Source organism: Telmatherina bonti (genome assembly GCF_933228915.1).
Source record: "Telmatherina bonti genome assembly, chromosome: 20".
Classification (NCBI taxonomy): Eukaryota; Metazoa; Chordata; class Actinopteri; order Atheriniformes; family Telmatherinidae; genus Telmatherina; species Telmatherina bonti.
The window spans coordinates 32,322,849-32,336,976 of record NC_136618.1 but is presented as its reverse complement, the minus strand read 5'-3'; the positions used below and the strand labels follow the sequence as shown (position 1 = coordinate 32,336,976).

At 42.0% G+C, this 14,128-nt stretch overlaps 1 protein-coding gene across 1 annotated transcript in view; it reads left to right on the top strand.

Annotated features, from left to right (window-relative positions):
* Positions 1-1,435: 1,435 nt before the first annotated feature.
* plppr5b (phospholipid phosphatase related 5b) overlaps positions 1,436-14,128 on the top strand; it is a gene marked incomplete at its 5' end in the record, with an annotated part of 80,883 nt that continues 68,190 nt past the window's right edge. Inside the window, one exon of the mRNA XM_079259376.1 lies at positions 1,436-1,639. Coding sequence (XP_079115502.1) covers positions 1,436-1,639 — 204 coding nt within the window. The remainder of the gene's footprint in view (positions 1,640-14,128) is intronic.

Sequence of the window (14,128 nt, the reverse complement as noted above, 5' to 3'; positions counted from 1 at the left end):
GTAGAAGATAACATGTCTTGTCCTGTTTAAACGGTACTAACCAGTAGAAGATAACATGTTTTCTCCTGTTTGAACGGTATCAGCCCAGATAAGCTAGTGGCTAACTCATGTAGCAGTTCTGCTAACGGCTGCTGAGTGAAAAGCTGTTTGTGTTTAAATGTTGAAAATATGTAGGTTGCCTCCTCCATAAATCTATAACATACTACACAACACTAGTCAACCCTTCCCATACCATTTAAACTTAATTTAGATAAAAACTTACCTGCGTGGAGTCCACGTCGAGGCAACACAGCCAAGTGAGACTTCAAGTGAAAATTTCAAACTCAAAAAGTTGGTTTTCCCGAATTTTACAATAAAGAAATTAATTAGCAGAACTGTTGTCCCTTGTATTGAACTCCAACTTAAAGTTATCATTTTTAACAACTCACCTAATTGTTTTGGAGCAAACTTGCTTGTTTGGTTGTGATTACTAACCTTATTGCTTTAAATGCCATTAATACATATTTTCAAGTTTAACCTACTTAAATTACTGTTTAAGACCAAAGAATACAAGTTGGATTTTTTGCAGTCTATGGGGATTTGCTCTTTTTTTGCAGTCCCAGTGGATGAAAGAGGAACTGTAGTTTTATACACTTCAGCATAGGCTTCACTTTTTACCGTGAAGGCTCCGTCCATCTTTCATATACGGTCTATGAGTGATACTGGTGCGGGGAAGATGGCCCCCTGCCCACCTCTAGCACCACCCCTGCCTAAAATAGACTTTCACATACATGCACCCACCCCATCACAGACCCATCTGTTATCATGACCAGCCTTAATGTTTTGACATTGTGCACAGTTTATGTCACACCTGTGACATACTGGAGAGAAACCAGTCTCAGAGCACTGCAACCAGTAACATGACGCATCAGCTTACTGGGATAGTAGAGACCAGTAGCTGAATGTTCAGACTGGCATGGTGTCCTACAACCTGGTCCCTCCCACCTCTCCTTCCCATTCATGTCTTCCTACTCCTGCTTCTGAACTGGTTTCATAGTCTCTCTCTCTCTCTCTCTCTCTCTCTCTCTCACACACACACACACACACACACACACACACACACACACACACACACACACACACACACAGGTGGATTTTTGCTCGTGTTTCCTTCACTATTACACACGCAGACGTGCTTTACGTCAGGCTTAGCAAAGCCCCACGTCTTCTCTCTCTCTCTCTCTCTCGCGCATTTCCCCTCACGCGCACACAGTCTCCAGCCTCAGCAGCAGAGATCAGAGGGAAGACGGCGGCTCCTCGCGCGCAGCTGAGCCGCCATGAGCCGGTCAGCTGTAACAGGCAACGTGTCAGAGGAAGAGGAGTGAGGTTAGAGGAAGAGGAGGCAGCTTGCAGGAGATCAAGGCTGTGTTCTGCTGGGAAACTCATCCTCTGCATCATGCTGTACTTCCAGCTGGTGATCATGGCCGGGACCGTCATGTTGGCCTATTACTTCGAGTACACCGACACCTTCACTGTGCACGTGCAGGGCTTCTTCTGCTACGACACCTCCTACACCAAGCCGTACCTGGGACCGGAGGACCGGAGCGCAGTGCCGCCCATCCTGCTGTACGCCGTGGTGGCCGGGCTGCCCACGCTGCTGGTGAGCCACCTCTCTCTCTCTCTCTCTCTCTCTCTGGTCTCTTCCTCCACGGTCCTGAAAAATGACCCGTTTTTACATGTGTGGACTCGAGCCTGTGACCCTGCAGGCTCTGGAGGGGGGAGATCTGGTGCCAGTCACCATTCCAGGCTGGAACCAGAGCACATGGGGATAAAACCTCATGTTTCCATGGCACGTGCCTGCTTCCAGCTGGGATGTTGTAGCTTCATCAGACCATCTACCTGCTGCTGTGAAGGTTGTCACTGCTGCCAGGCTTCTTCATAACCCTCACCTCGTCTGCTCCACCATTCATCCACATGGGGAGCCTGCTTGGAGACGATGAGTCCATGTAATGCAATGGCTGTTGTAGTTTTACTGTGATTTTACTTATTTATTTACTGAAAGTTAACTTTAGACTGATTACCATGCACCCCTGCTGAGCCCTTTTTACATTTCCCAGCTTTACTCTGTAATCAATGCATGACTGCATGATCACATGATTTATAGACTTCAATCCACCAGTCAGCTTTTATTCATGGATTTCACATCCTTTAAAAGGGATCAAAGTACCAAAGGTTAAAGGTAAAACAAGAAAATAACAACAGAAAACGTTGTCTCAGCATCATGATTCAGTCAGTGATGACTAAATAGCCTTTCTATGAGAAGACAGGGCAACACAACCATTACAATCTTAGACTGGGGTACAATCTCTGGGGTGAGACCATCACACCAGGATGCGGTGGTTAAAGAACCAGCTACAGCTGTTCGGACTAAGTGATGACGAGCAGGCAGGTCTGGTTCACACCCACATATTTCTTCCTAATGCAACTTATTTTTGTCCTCTGTGCAGGACATGAGTCTCAGACCTCGTAGCCAAGCCTTGTTCATAGTATGTATATGAATGCTTCTGTCCCTTTAAGAAGACATCGTAAGCTCTGTTCCAAACTGCAGCTCCCCCTTCATCCACTAGGGGCTCCAAAACAGAACAAATCCCCATAGACTCCCATGTTAAAAAGAGCAACTTCACAGCAGAAATAAAAATGTTTACAACAGAAATAAACATGTTCACAGCCTGGTTAAAAATCCATTTTAGGTTTAATAGGTCAGGTTTACCTTCATGACAACTGTGGGGGGAGTAAAATTTTTTCTAACTCACCCGTTTAAAAGTAATTTAATCTTGAAGTTTGGCATATTTAGGGGCGTGTCCTTTTGATTGACAGGTACCCGATCTCCCGCTTCAAGTCAGAAGAACGTAGAACAACCGCGGTTTTTAGCCGGTTAACAACGTGACTTAGCTTTAGCCCGCTCCGTTAGCTGGTTAGCTCCTGTTATCGCCAGGTTAGCTCAGTTAGCTCTTAGCTACAGAAAGCTAGGAGTTTGCTCGATGTCAATCATCCACCGTGACGCTCACAGCCTCCCTCTCAGCTCCACCTCTTTGCCCATATTTGTATTTTTCGGGCGAAGACGACACGCATGCCCCTGCCAAGATGGTGATGGCAGGAACCGCCCACCGAGCTTCAATTCAGCTCTTCAGAAACCTACAGGTGACGTTACGGAGGCTCCGTCCATCTTTTTATATACAGTTTATGGGAAAGGAAAGGTTTGCGTTTTGCTCTGTTAGATACTAAAACTCAGCATTTGGCTGCTGTTTGCTCCAGATGGCAGCTGTATTTTTCTCTTTAATTATTTGTAAAAAGTTTCTGTCTCCTCCTGCATTCGCCTTCACTTGAAATGAACTGGTCACGTGACCCCCTACATCGTGTCCGGTTTCCATTAATCCTTTTAATACATAGTTTAATAAAAAATAAATAAATACAGTATTTTACCTCTACAAACACATGCAATTATACATTTGTTTTAGTGTTATTTAGAATTTGAGTTTTTATTTATTTTAATGTATTTTGTAAAATATTTATAAAGTAATATATAATCATAAATATGTAAATCTTCTATAAAATGAAGCTGTATCATTTTCTTTTCCTATTGATTGCAATAGCAAACTTGTGTTACATTATGTTCAATTATATAATATATTTATTTATTCTCCAGTGAGTGGAAGCATATTGGACGACTCACTAACATCCATTTAAGTGGTTTATTTACAAAAATACCCTCCTCATTCATTAATATGCAGGAAAAAGCTTGTGAATAGGTGTCCAGTACAGGGCCGCTATGCATGAAAGGGTTAAAGTTTTGCAATATACTTCTATATGGACACGTCACAAACCACCTTATGAGAGCGTAAGAACCTTTTAGTGAGAGATTTTTTTTAATGTAGGTGTTTCCATTAGCAGTTCTTAGCGGGATATTTATATTGGGATATTGTTATTCCAGATTAAGACAAACTAGAAAACGTAGAAAACTTTAAATATTGCGTTTTTGTCGGAGAGATGTGGGAGGAGACGTTCAGAGGAAAGAAGGCAGAATGTGTGGAGAAAACAGGCGGGACATGAAGGAGAGGGAGAGGTTTGTGTCCCTTGAAGTGTGTGGGTCATCGTGGGTGGTGGACCTCGGTACCTCTAAAACCTTTACTACGGCCCTGTCTGGAACATCCAGTCCACTGACGGATTCTGTTTTTCTGTATGTAAAATTAATTTTTCTTAATCTATTTTCATTAAAACTTTAGCTTGAAATATAAAATACTTCATTCACAGCAGAAAACCATTAGGGCTGCAACGATTACTCGGGTAACTCGAGTAACTCGAGTACAAAAACTGATCGAGGCAAATTATTTGCCTCAAGGCTCCGTTTAATTAATATCACGTGGTGATATATTTTAATTTATGCGTCATCACGGGATTCACAGACCACTGCGCTGTTCGGGGGGACTACATCACTGTTTCAGTAAACATAGAAGATATTTAAACATTCATGAAATATGTAAAAACAGAATCTGTCGCCTCCAGTGTGTCTGTACTGTTTCATCCGGACTGATGACGGACATGGATCATAGATACTTTGGACATGATTACAAGTCAGTCCTTCTTTCTACATGAATTCTTCTTTTAAATCTTTTACACGGCAGGAATCCGCGACCGGTTGAGAATTATTTCTCCACACATTGAGCGCGTGCACAAACACGTTGGCTGCACCAAAGTATCACATTTTAAAACACATTTTCCTCATGCATTAGGTAGTACCAACACATGCAACAGCTTCACAAATATAGTTATAGATTTTAGGGCTGCAACTAACGATTATTTTAATAGTCGACTAATCTGTAAATAATTTTTTGATTAGTTAGGATTATGTCTGTCCCGCCCACCATCTGAGCTTCCAGTTGACGCAGCTCTTTTTACTGGTTCCAGTATGTTTTAGTCCACTCTCTCCATCTGCATCATATGAATGTCCCCCTGATTCCCAGTCAGTCCCAACATGATGTCCTTTAGGAAGTTAAAAGAACGACTCCTGAACCAGCTGAATATTAAATTTAAGATGAACAACTTACTACTAATTTATTTTGAAACATCCATACTTAGCTACAGTGTCATATCCAAGCTCTACAAAGGAAAACAAAATAAATATTTTAACATTTTAATTTTCATAGAATTGCATTGAAAGGATTGTTTACATCTTGAAAAAGCCTGTTTTGTAGGTAAACAGGGACCAGAATCCTTCAAAACATTCCTGGATCCAAACAGTGATCCGGATCACCACCAAAATGAATTTCTTCCTTTTCATATTTTCAACAACTCCTGTAAATCTCATGAAAATCTATCCATAACTTTTTGAGTTATCCTGACCAAACGGATAAACGCCGGTAAAACCATAAGCCAGGGCTACTCAATTAGAGGTTCAGGTGGGCCAGATTTTCAAATAAAAACAAAATGATCAGAGCCAGTACATAAATGAAATGAAATGAAAAATACTTTATTAATCCCCAAAAGATTACATAAAATAAAATGAATATAAAGTAAATAAAAATAAAGTAAGGTAAAATAAATCTGTCAAAATGAATAAATAAATAAAAAAAACATTTACATTTTGAAAAGTAAGTAGTTCATTAATTTTTCTATTTTAAATTCCGTCCCACATGACAAGGACAAATGCACAAAATAAAATAATGAGAATTCCAGTCAGAACTTATTTTTCTCCTAACTTTTAACATATACAATATAATCTTTACACACCGCCACACACTCATTGCGTTTTAAACACATCGGTTTGGTGCTCCAATGTGACGGCAAAATAAACAAATACTTATCAGTCCAGGCGGGGTTAAAACAATTTAGCGTTTTGGGACAGAGAGCGACGTTCTTGCTTGCGCTACTCTTACAACTTCAAAACATTACACACGCTGGGGTTGATGTTGCTAGGCAACCAAGTGTTGCATTCAGGTCTGCACAACTGTAGGATTGGAGGCTACTTCATCAGCGTAGGAATGACTGAAGGTTCTTGATTAATATCTTCATTCTTTTACATAAGCTGGGCTGCATAGAAGTTGGTTCTGGGCCGCATGTGGCCCGCGGGCCGCCGTTTGAAGAGGCCTGCCATAAGCTCTTTGGCAGAGGTAACAACAGCATGTCGCTACTCGCTAATGCTACCTTTGCCATCCGGAATGCTGGAAACCATGACTCCAGGGTGCTTTCCTTCCAGATGCTCATGCATGACTGTCGTGCTGCCGTGGTACGCCAACTCTGCGTGGCAGACGACACATTTCACCTGTTTGACACTTTGTTTAGCGGGAAATAAACCCAAACTTTGGAAATAACTTTCGTCGCCGTCAGTTTACTTTGTTGTTTAAACAAAGACGCTGCACAACATGACGACACTGCCCCCAGCACTTCCTGTGGTGCTTTGTGTCATTTGCTCGGTGTTTAGAGTTCTTATACTGTCTGTTGGTAAACGGCGTTAAGTAGTCTGGAGCAGCATTTTATTAGCAAAACCATTACGGGCGTTTGTAACGCGACACATCGACAATGAAATTTCGCGTCTGGATTTTCATTGTCGACGTTGTCGACAAATCATTGCAGCCTTGATAGATTTACTTTGGTTGAGTTTCTAGGATTTGTTGTTCAAATTATTATTAAAAAAAAAATATTTTTATTAGAGTACTCGATTAAATAATCGATAGAGTACCCGATTCCAAAAGTACTCGATAGTTGCAGCTCTAAAACATATTTGACTCTTATAAACTAAAAGGATCATTATTTAGCAGGACACTCTGATAATCTCATGTTTGACACACAACTCAGCTGACCAACAAAAATCATCTCTGAGTGAACTGTTATTATAAAATAGAAGGATATTCTCATTATTTAAGCCCAGAGGTGTACGCTGCGGTCCAGTCCAGTCCTTTTTCATTTCAGCTAACTTTATTAATGCATGTCTCATATGGAGATTCTTCCTGCCTCTCATCACCTGCGTTATTAGCATTCATATCCAGATTTTAGCTGCAGGACCTTCTGAGATGTGGCAGCGAAGATCTGTGCACATGGAGAGGAAGTCTCGGCCTGGTTCACCATCAGGATAATCGTCCCGAATCAATAAAGGGGTGGAGCTCAAACTAGTTGATGACACTGCAAACCTGTATCAATCTAGTACCAAGTAAATCCAGGGAAATTGTCGTCAATAATGATACATTTACTGATATTGATCATTTATTGTTGAAATTTCTCTGTGATTTATCTACTATGATTATCATCATAACAAAACGGAGACATTTCTCTGTTTGGTTGCTGAGGAAAGGATACAGAGGGAACCAGATGGAGCGACACGAAATGAAAAAAATCTATCAAGAGCTTTCCGACTCGATGTCTACAGCTAGCAAAGGAGTTTCCAGCAGCGTCGAGAGGAGCTGAAAAAGCTCCAAAGTGACTATCGGCAGGTCAAGGATCACAATGGTCGGAGTGGATCCAACAGACGAGACTGAAAGTGGTTCCAACAGATGGAGACGATTTATGGTCAGCGACCGGCGAGCCGCAGACCAAGTAGCAGATTGCCTCTAGGTCCTGTGTTGTTATAGAGCTTGTCGTGCACAACACTGACATCACAGTGATTTCACACAAACCCCGCCCCTTTTAGACCTGGTACTAAACTGTAATGGAAAAGAAACCGGACCGAGCTGAGACGAGTTGAGGCGAGTTAAGTTGAGACAAGCTGGTACTGATAGAGAAGAGGCATTAGATCCCCATCTTAACTGTAGAAAAGAAAAGCCAGTTTCTCTTGGCAAACAAGCAGGATGGTGTGGAGAGAAGGAAGCTCAGCTGGAGAGATGTGTGCACTGTAGAAACCTGAAGTTTGAGCCTTACCTTCACAGAGACCTACGATGTCCTCCCAACACCAACCAATTGTCAGCAGTGGTTTGGTGGTGATCCCGGATCTTTACTCCAGACCAGCCTCTGTGGCACAGACTAACTGGATGAAGGACGAGTCTCGCCCAAGGGCGATACGCTTGTGGCAACATGTAGCACCAAACTGCTGAGAGGCCTGGGAGTCAGGGCCCAGAGCCTCAATCAGCCATCAGAACTTCCTCAGAGGCAGCAGGGTGAAGCAGCCAGTGGCTTTGAGGCCCACAACTAAAGAGCCAGGAGGTGTACAGTCAACTTAGACTCGTCTAAGTCTTAAGATGGCTGCTGTTTAGCTACAAACTAGCATTGGGCATGTGACACAGGCTCAGGACTGACCACCCTGCAGCCGCTGCCACCCTACGACCCGGAGGAACACTTCTGGCCATGCGTCCTAAATGAAATCTTCACAGGTCTACCAACCACCAAGGGAATTTTTGTTAAAACATTAAATAAACACATTTTATTTTGAGCTTTTTTGTTTATAAATTATTTAAAACAACTTCACAAGACGATAAAATGACAATTTGTCCCTTTTTATCACACAGCTGAGAAGCAAAACTTACTTTTGGTCAGCTCTCCGTCACATTCTTGGACTTTTTGCCTCCAAAATCCTCTGCAAGAAAAATACCAACCTCATCACAATTGCATTGAACAATACCAATAACTGGCATCGGCATCAATATTATCAATGTTTGTATTGATCCGCCCAGCCCCAGTTCAAACTGGCAGATATTAACTGGCTTCCCCCGAGGCTGGGATGCTGCCATTCAGGTGAAGCAGCTGCGAGCGCGACAAAGACAGGATGAAATGAGTAAAATGTCCACACTGCTGGAATGAACGATCCGCCTATGAACCTGCAGGACTTATTGGGCCTCATTAAACAATTTCCTCCAATGAAGCTTCTTAAATCTCTTCTTAGACTTTGCTTGTAAGGTTTTATATAAAAACCCTCCGTCAGATTCATGAATGTGTTCGTAGAGTTCAGAATTATTCATATCATTCCTCTTGGAGTGGTGAATACCAATGTCTCGCATGTTGAAAGGACGGACCAGACGGCCCAACGTTGCAGCTAAAGGCCCAGAAAATGGCCATAAAAGGTCAAGATTTCAGTGTGCAAACAGACAGACAGGGAAAATGAACAAACATGACAAATAGATGAATGAAAACAAAATAAAGATGTGAAATGACGCCGGATTAGCCGCACCATGTGTGATGGCTTCAGTCCAGCTGCAGTAACTCAGGTGCTGGTCATTGCTTTTCCCACATGACTGTCATTTATTACTGTTGGCTACACATGCAGGACACCTCATTCATGCCTCTGGCTGAAAATGAAATTCTCCGCTCCTTCCTGTCCCAGGGGTCCTTGTCAGGCCGTCTCAGTGACTCACTTTGCAGGTGCAGCTGCGTTTCTGAAACCTGTTGTCACCGCAAGTCAGATTAACTTGGAAAGGAAGAAATATTAAGACGTTATGCATCAGTAAACGTAGGCAAACTGACCTGCAAGGCCTTTCCTGATTTCTGCTTCGATGCTGGTGCCTTTTACTCCTCTTGTCTGCGCTGCTGATGAAGAAAGACGACCTCCCACCGCCTAAAAACATGCTTGTTGGGTTCACTGGTTACTCGAAATTGCCTCCTAGGAGTTATTGTGAGCGTAAGTGGTTGTTTGTCTGTGTGGCCCTGCGATGGACTGGCGAGCTGTCCAGGGTGTACCTGCCTCTCGCCAAAAGGCTGCTGGGATAGTCTCCAGCTTCCCCGCGACCCTTATTCGGATTAAGCGGTTCGGAAAATGAATGACTGAACAATAGGAGAGAGATAAAGGTGTTAACAAGTCCTGTTGTGCAAGTCTTGAGTCAGTTTTACATCCACTGGATCATTTCTTTGCTTTCCTGATTTAGAAAACCTGCAGATGAACATGGACATGCATTAAGGTTAGAGAATATGCTCTTAATGTAACTTATCCAGTAGTTTTAAAGTGTAAAAATCTGCATGGACCCACAGAAGAATGTTAACTTATACTGCAGTTTGTAGCATTTATTCCTCCCAGCATGCAGGATCATCAACTGTCCTGCAGGTTTTCCATGTTTCCCTGCTGCTTGTTGTGAAATTCTGTCTTTTAATGACCCATTATTGATCTGACTCAAGTGTGTTGCAGCAGGTAAACATGGAAAACCTGCAGGACAACTAGTGGACAGGTGAAACAACACTGATGCATCAGAATCTTGAAATAACTATAATGAATGCAGAAAAAAGTCATTTTAGACTTCTTATAATGGTTATAAGAATGTCTATATTTTAATTAAATTACTTGTATGTCCAATAAATATGACTTACATTCACCTGAAGAAATGTAATTGTTGGAAACAAATCCATTAATTTACATTTTATAATTTATTTAAAGGAAAAATAAAAATATTTAAAAGGATTTTGAGTTCTCAGAAAGGATTTATTTGGTAATATGTATCATTAAAGTTTCGATATGTCACTGGGAAGCTGCTAATTAGATTTAGATTAAAACCATGACGTTAGTTCTCTGACTGTGTGTTTCTATTTATATTTTGTTATATTATTCTTATTAAAACCATAAGAAAGAAGAACCGGTCTACTTGCATCTCAAATACCAATGTTGCACACTTGAATGACGAGTCAGTGTGTTGTCTTTGGGGGTTTTATTATGGTCGGCTGTTACAAACAGAAATGCAATGAATACTGTCTATAAGTTTACACAAAATACTACTAACTTCTTTCTAACAACCAATGATATACATCCTGGTATTTACAGATTCTATTTTGTTACAGGTAACTGTATACACATTACAAATACTCAAATCTAAACTTTAGTCCCGATAACACTGACAGTTAGCTTGAAGAGATCAGCTAGGCTAACACTAAGCTATCATATACAAATGCATGCATGCATTCATTGTGAATATTTAGCTGTTACAAACAGAAATGAGGGGAAAGTAAGCATGAGCATCCAACATTTTCAGCAGCCGACACAACATGGAATACTGTGGCACGCTAAGTACTAAGTGCTCATTGTATGAGACACTACCTCTTGTGGCCAAACGGAACAATTACACACTCACTGTTTAAAGTCTGCGAGAACAAAATAAAATAAATGACCGAGGGGGGTAGCTTGTGTCAATCCCCTGTTCTCCCACACTAAGTTTGCTAGACGGAGTTGTGGTGGTACAGAAAAAAACTAAATGTCACTACAGGAATAAACAGATCAAGCTAAGCTAGTTGCTAGATGCTAACATTAGCTTCATAGCACCATGACGAACCTCCCCAGGTGTGTATTAAGTTGGACGTGGTGGATACCAGACATGTTACAGTTTTCTGCTCTTATATTTGTCTTTGTCAACAAAGTTTAATACCCAAAAGTTCCAATGGCAACAGATGTGTTGGCGCTGCTGTTGTTTAGATTAATCCCGTGTGCGGACCATATATAAAAAGGTGGACGTAGCCTCCGTGACGTCACCCGTAGGTTTCTAAAGAGCTGAATTGAAGCTCGGTGGGCGGTTCCTACCATCGCCATCTTGGCAGGGGCATGCGTGTCGTCTCGCCCGGAAAATACAAATATGGGCAAAGAGGTGGAGCTGAGAGGGGAGCGTCATGGTGGATGATTGACATCGAGTGAACTTCGAGCTAACTGAGCGAACCAAGCTAAGAGCTAACCAGCTAATGGAGGTAAGCGGGCTAAAGCTAAGTCACGTTGTTAACCGGCTAAAAACCGCGGTTGTTCTACGTTCTTCTTACTTGAAGCGGGAGATCGGGTACCTGTCAATCAAAAGGACACGCCCCTAAATATGCCGAATTTCGAGATTAAATTACTTTTAAACGGGCGAGTTAGAAAAAAATCGCTCCCCCGAAAGTTGTCATGAAGGTAAACCTGACCTATTAAACCGAAAATGGATTTTTTTAACCAGGCTGTAAACATGTTTATTTCTGCTGTAAACATGTTTATTTCTGCTGTAAACATGTTTATTTCTGCTGTAAACATGTTTATTTCTGCTGTGAAGTTGGTCTTTTTAACATGGGAGTCTATGGGGATTTGCTCTGTTTTGCAGCCCCTAGTGGATGAAGGATGAACTGCAGTTTTATGTACATCCGCATAGGCTTCACTTTTAACCGCCGAAGGCTCCGTCCATCTTTCATTGCAGTCTGTGGTGCAGACACATCTTTCTTTGTGTGGCGTAGCATCAGCGTTACATCTGGAGAAATGACAGCAGACAGGAGATCAGACACCGAGAAGATCATTCATAAAATCAGATTGTTCTAACCCTTCTTTAATCGGGAGTCTGAGTCGAGTCTCAGGTCAGTGGAAATGTAACTTTAATGCATCTCGAGTCCCAGACTGGAGACCCCACCTCTGGAGAGAGATGGAGGAACGATATGAGAGGAGGGAAACAAGTTCAGCCAGAGCAGAGGAGCAGTCTAGCAAAATAATAAGCAGGGCAGGTCACCCTGACCACGTCATCCTGACTTAGCCTGCAGGGAATAGCTCCACAGTGAGGAAGATCTGAGCAGAGAAGAAGAGAAGGGGCAGCGAGGAAGTTAAGGGACTAAACAAGCAGCACATTGTCACTGTGGCTCTGTCAGTTTGTGTTAGATGTGATGAGAAACTGGGACAAATGGCCTCTGGGTGTCACAGTGCTGCGAAGACCTTCAGCACTTCCATCCAGACTCTACCATGCCGGTGAAACTTCGCTCCCTCAACTGGATCAATGGAAAAGAAAGACAAACAAGATCTCATAGGATGCAAACGTGTGTTTTTACTGTGAAATATTGTAGATTTACCGCTGTTACATTTACATCTTACTAGATTTATTAATTCAGTGTGTTTTATTAACATTTTGGGCCCAAAAATACAACAAAGTAATTACATTTTTCTTTTTCTGTTTGACATGAAGTAAAACTGGTGCTACTGTTACCATGGACACGACGTCACATGACGCTTTATTCATTCAGATTGAATTACTCAGAATTATTATTATAAATAATAGAAAAAGTAGAATTGATGATAATTAATAAGAATAAATAAATAAAGAAGTATTTTCCTGAGTGTTTAAATGGAAATAATTCCAAATAGAAGCTAGTAAACACAGTTAATGGCCTTTATTCAGTCTGGGGGTTGGGGAGCGTTCTGATTGGACGAGGAGGCGGACGTGACATATTTACGTCTACCGGAAGAAAACAAATTCCCCTTCCTCCTTCTGTCTTCAGCTACAACATGCAAGACACATAATAACTGCAACAGGACGAGGAAGGACTGTCTATGTTGTTTTTATTGTTTCTTATTGTTTTAATGCCTGTTTTTATTGTACAGAGTCCTTGAGTGACTTGAAAGGTGCTTTTAAATAAAATGCATTATTATTATTATTATTATTATTATTATTATTGAGTGTGAGCAGAACGACCGGAGTTTAAAGTGGAATGATGGAGGAATTGTTCCGGATCTACGGTCAGAATAAAAACCCACTTTGGGTTTAAGTTTTACTCAGAATCGTTGTTTGCATGTGGAACTCTGTGTTTACAGGTTATTTTCCATCTTTTAATGATGATTTAAGTTTTTATCATGATCTGAAGGCGAGTTGGAACTCGGGAAACGAGCTGCTAGTTGACTGTAGACGACATAATGCAGGCGAACAGAGATGATGAGAGACGCTGTGCAGGGCCGTCCATCACCTTCAGCAGTTTCCTGGCATCACCTGCAGGGTCTCCAGACCAGAGATGATTCTGGAGACCCTGCAGGTGGCGTTTGTGCGGAAAACAGGAAATTTCCAATTTATAAAGCAATGTGCGCATGTCCCACGTCAAATATTAATCCACCTCATTTCCATGGTGGCTCGGCAGGAAAAAAGTACAAAAAAGAGGAATTATCTGCAGTGTGAGGTCAAAGTTCTGATAGACAAGGTTGGAAGATGTAAAGATGTTTGATTGGCTGGAGGCGGGACGGACATCAGCAGCGCCAGAAAGGCGCAGGAGACGGATGCTGTCAGTTCCAGAGAGTAACAGGACGTGGCCAGACATCAAAACGGAGGGAGAAAGCACACCACCGTCCACCGGAGGTGTGTGTGCTGCCCACTCCCACAGATCCTGTTCCTTCTACAGACATGTTTTAGGGTTTGGGAGGAAGTCACACGCTGGAGGCCTGTCCAGTTCCCCCGCCTCATCCCGACAGAATCTGGTTTCACATTGG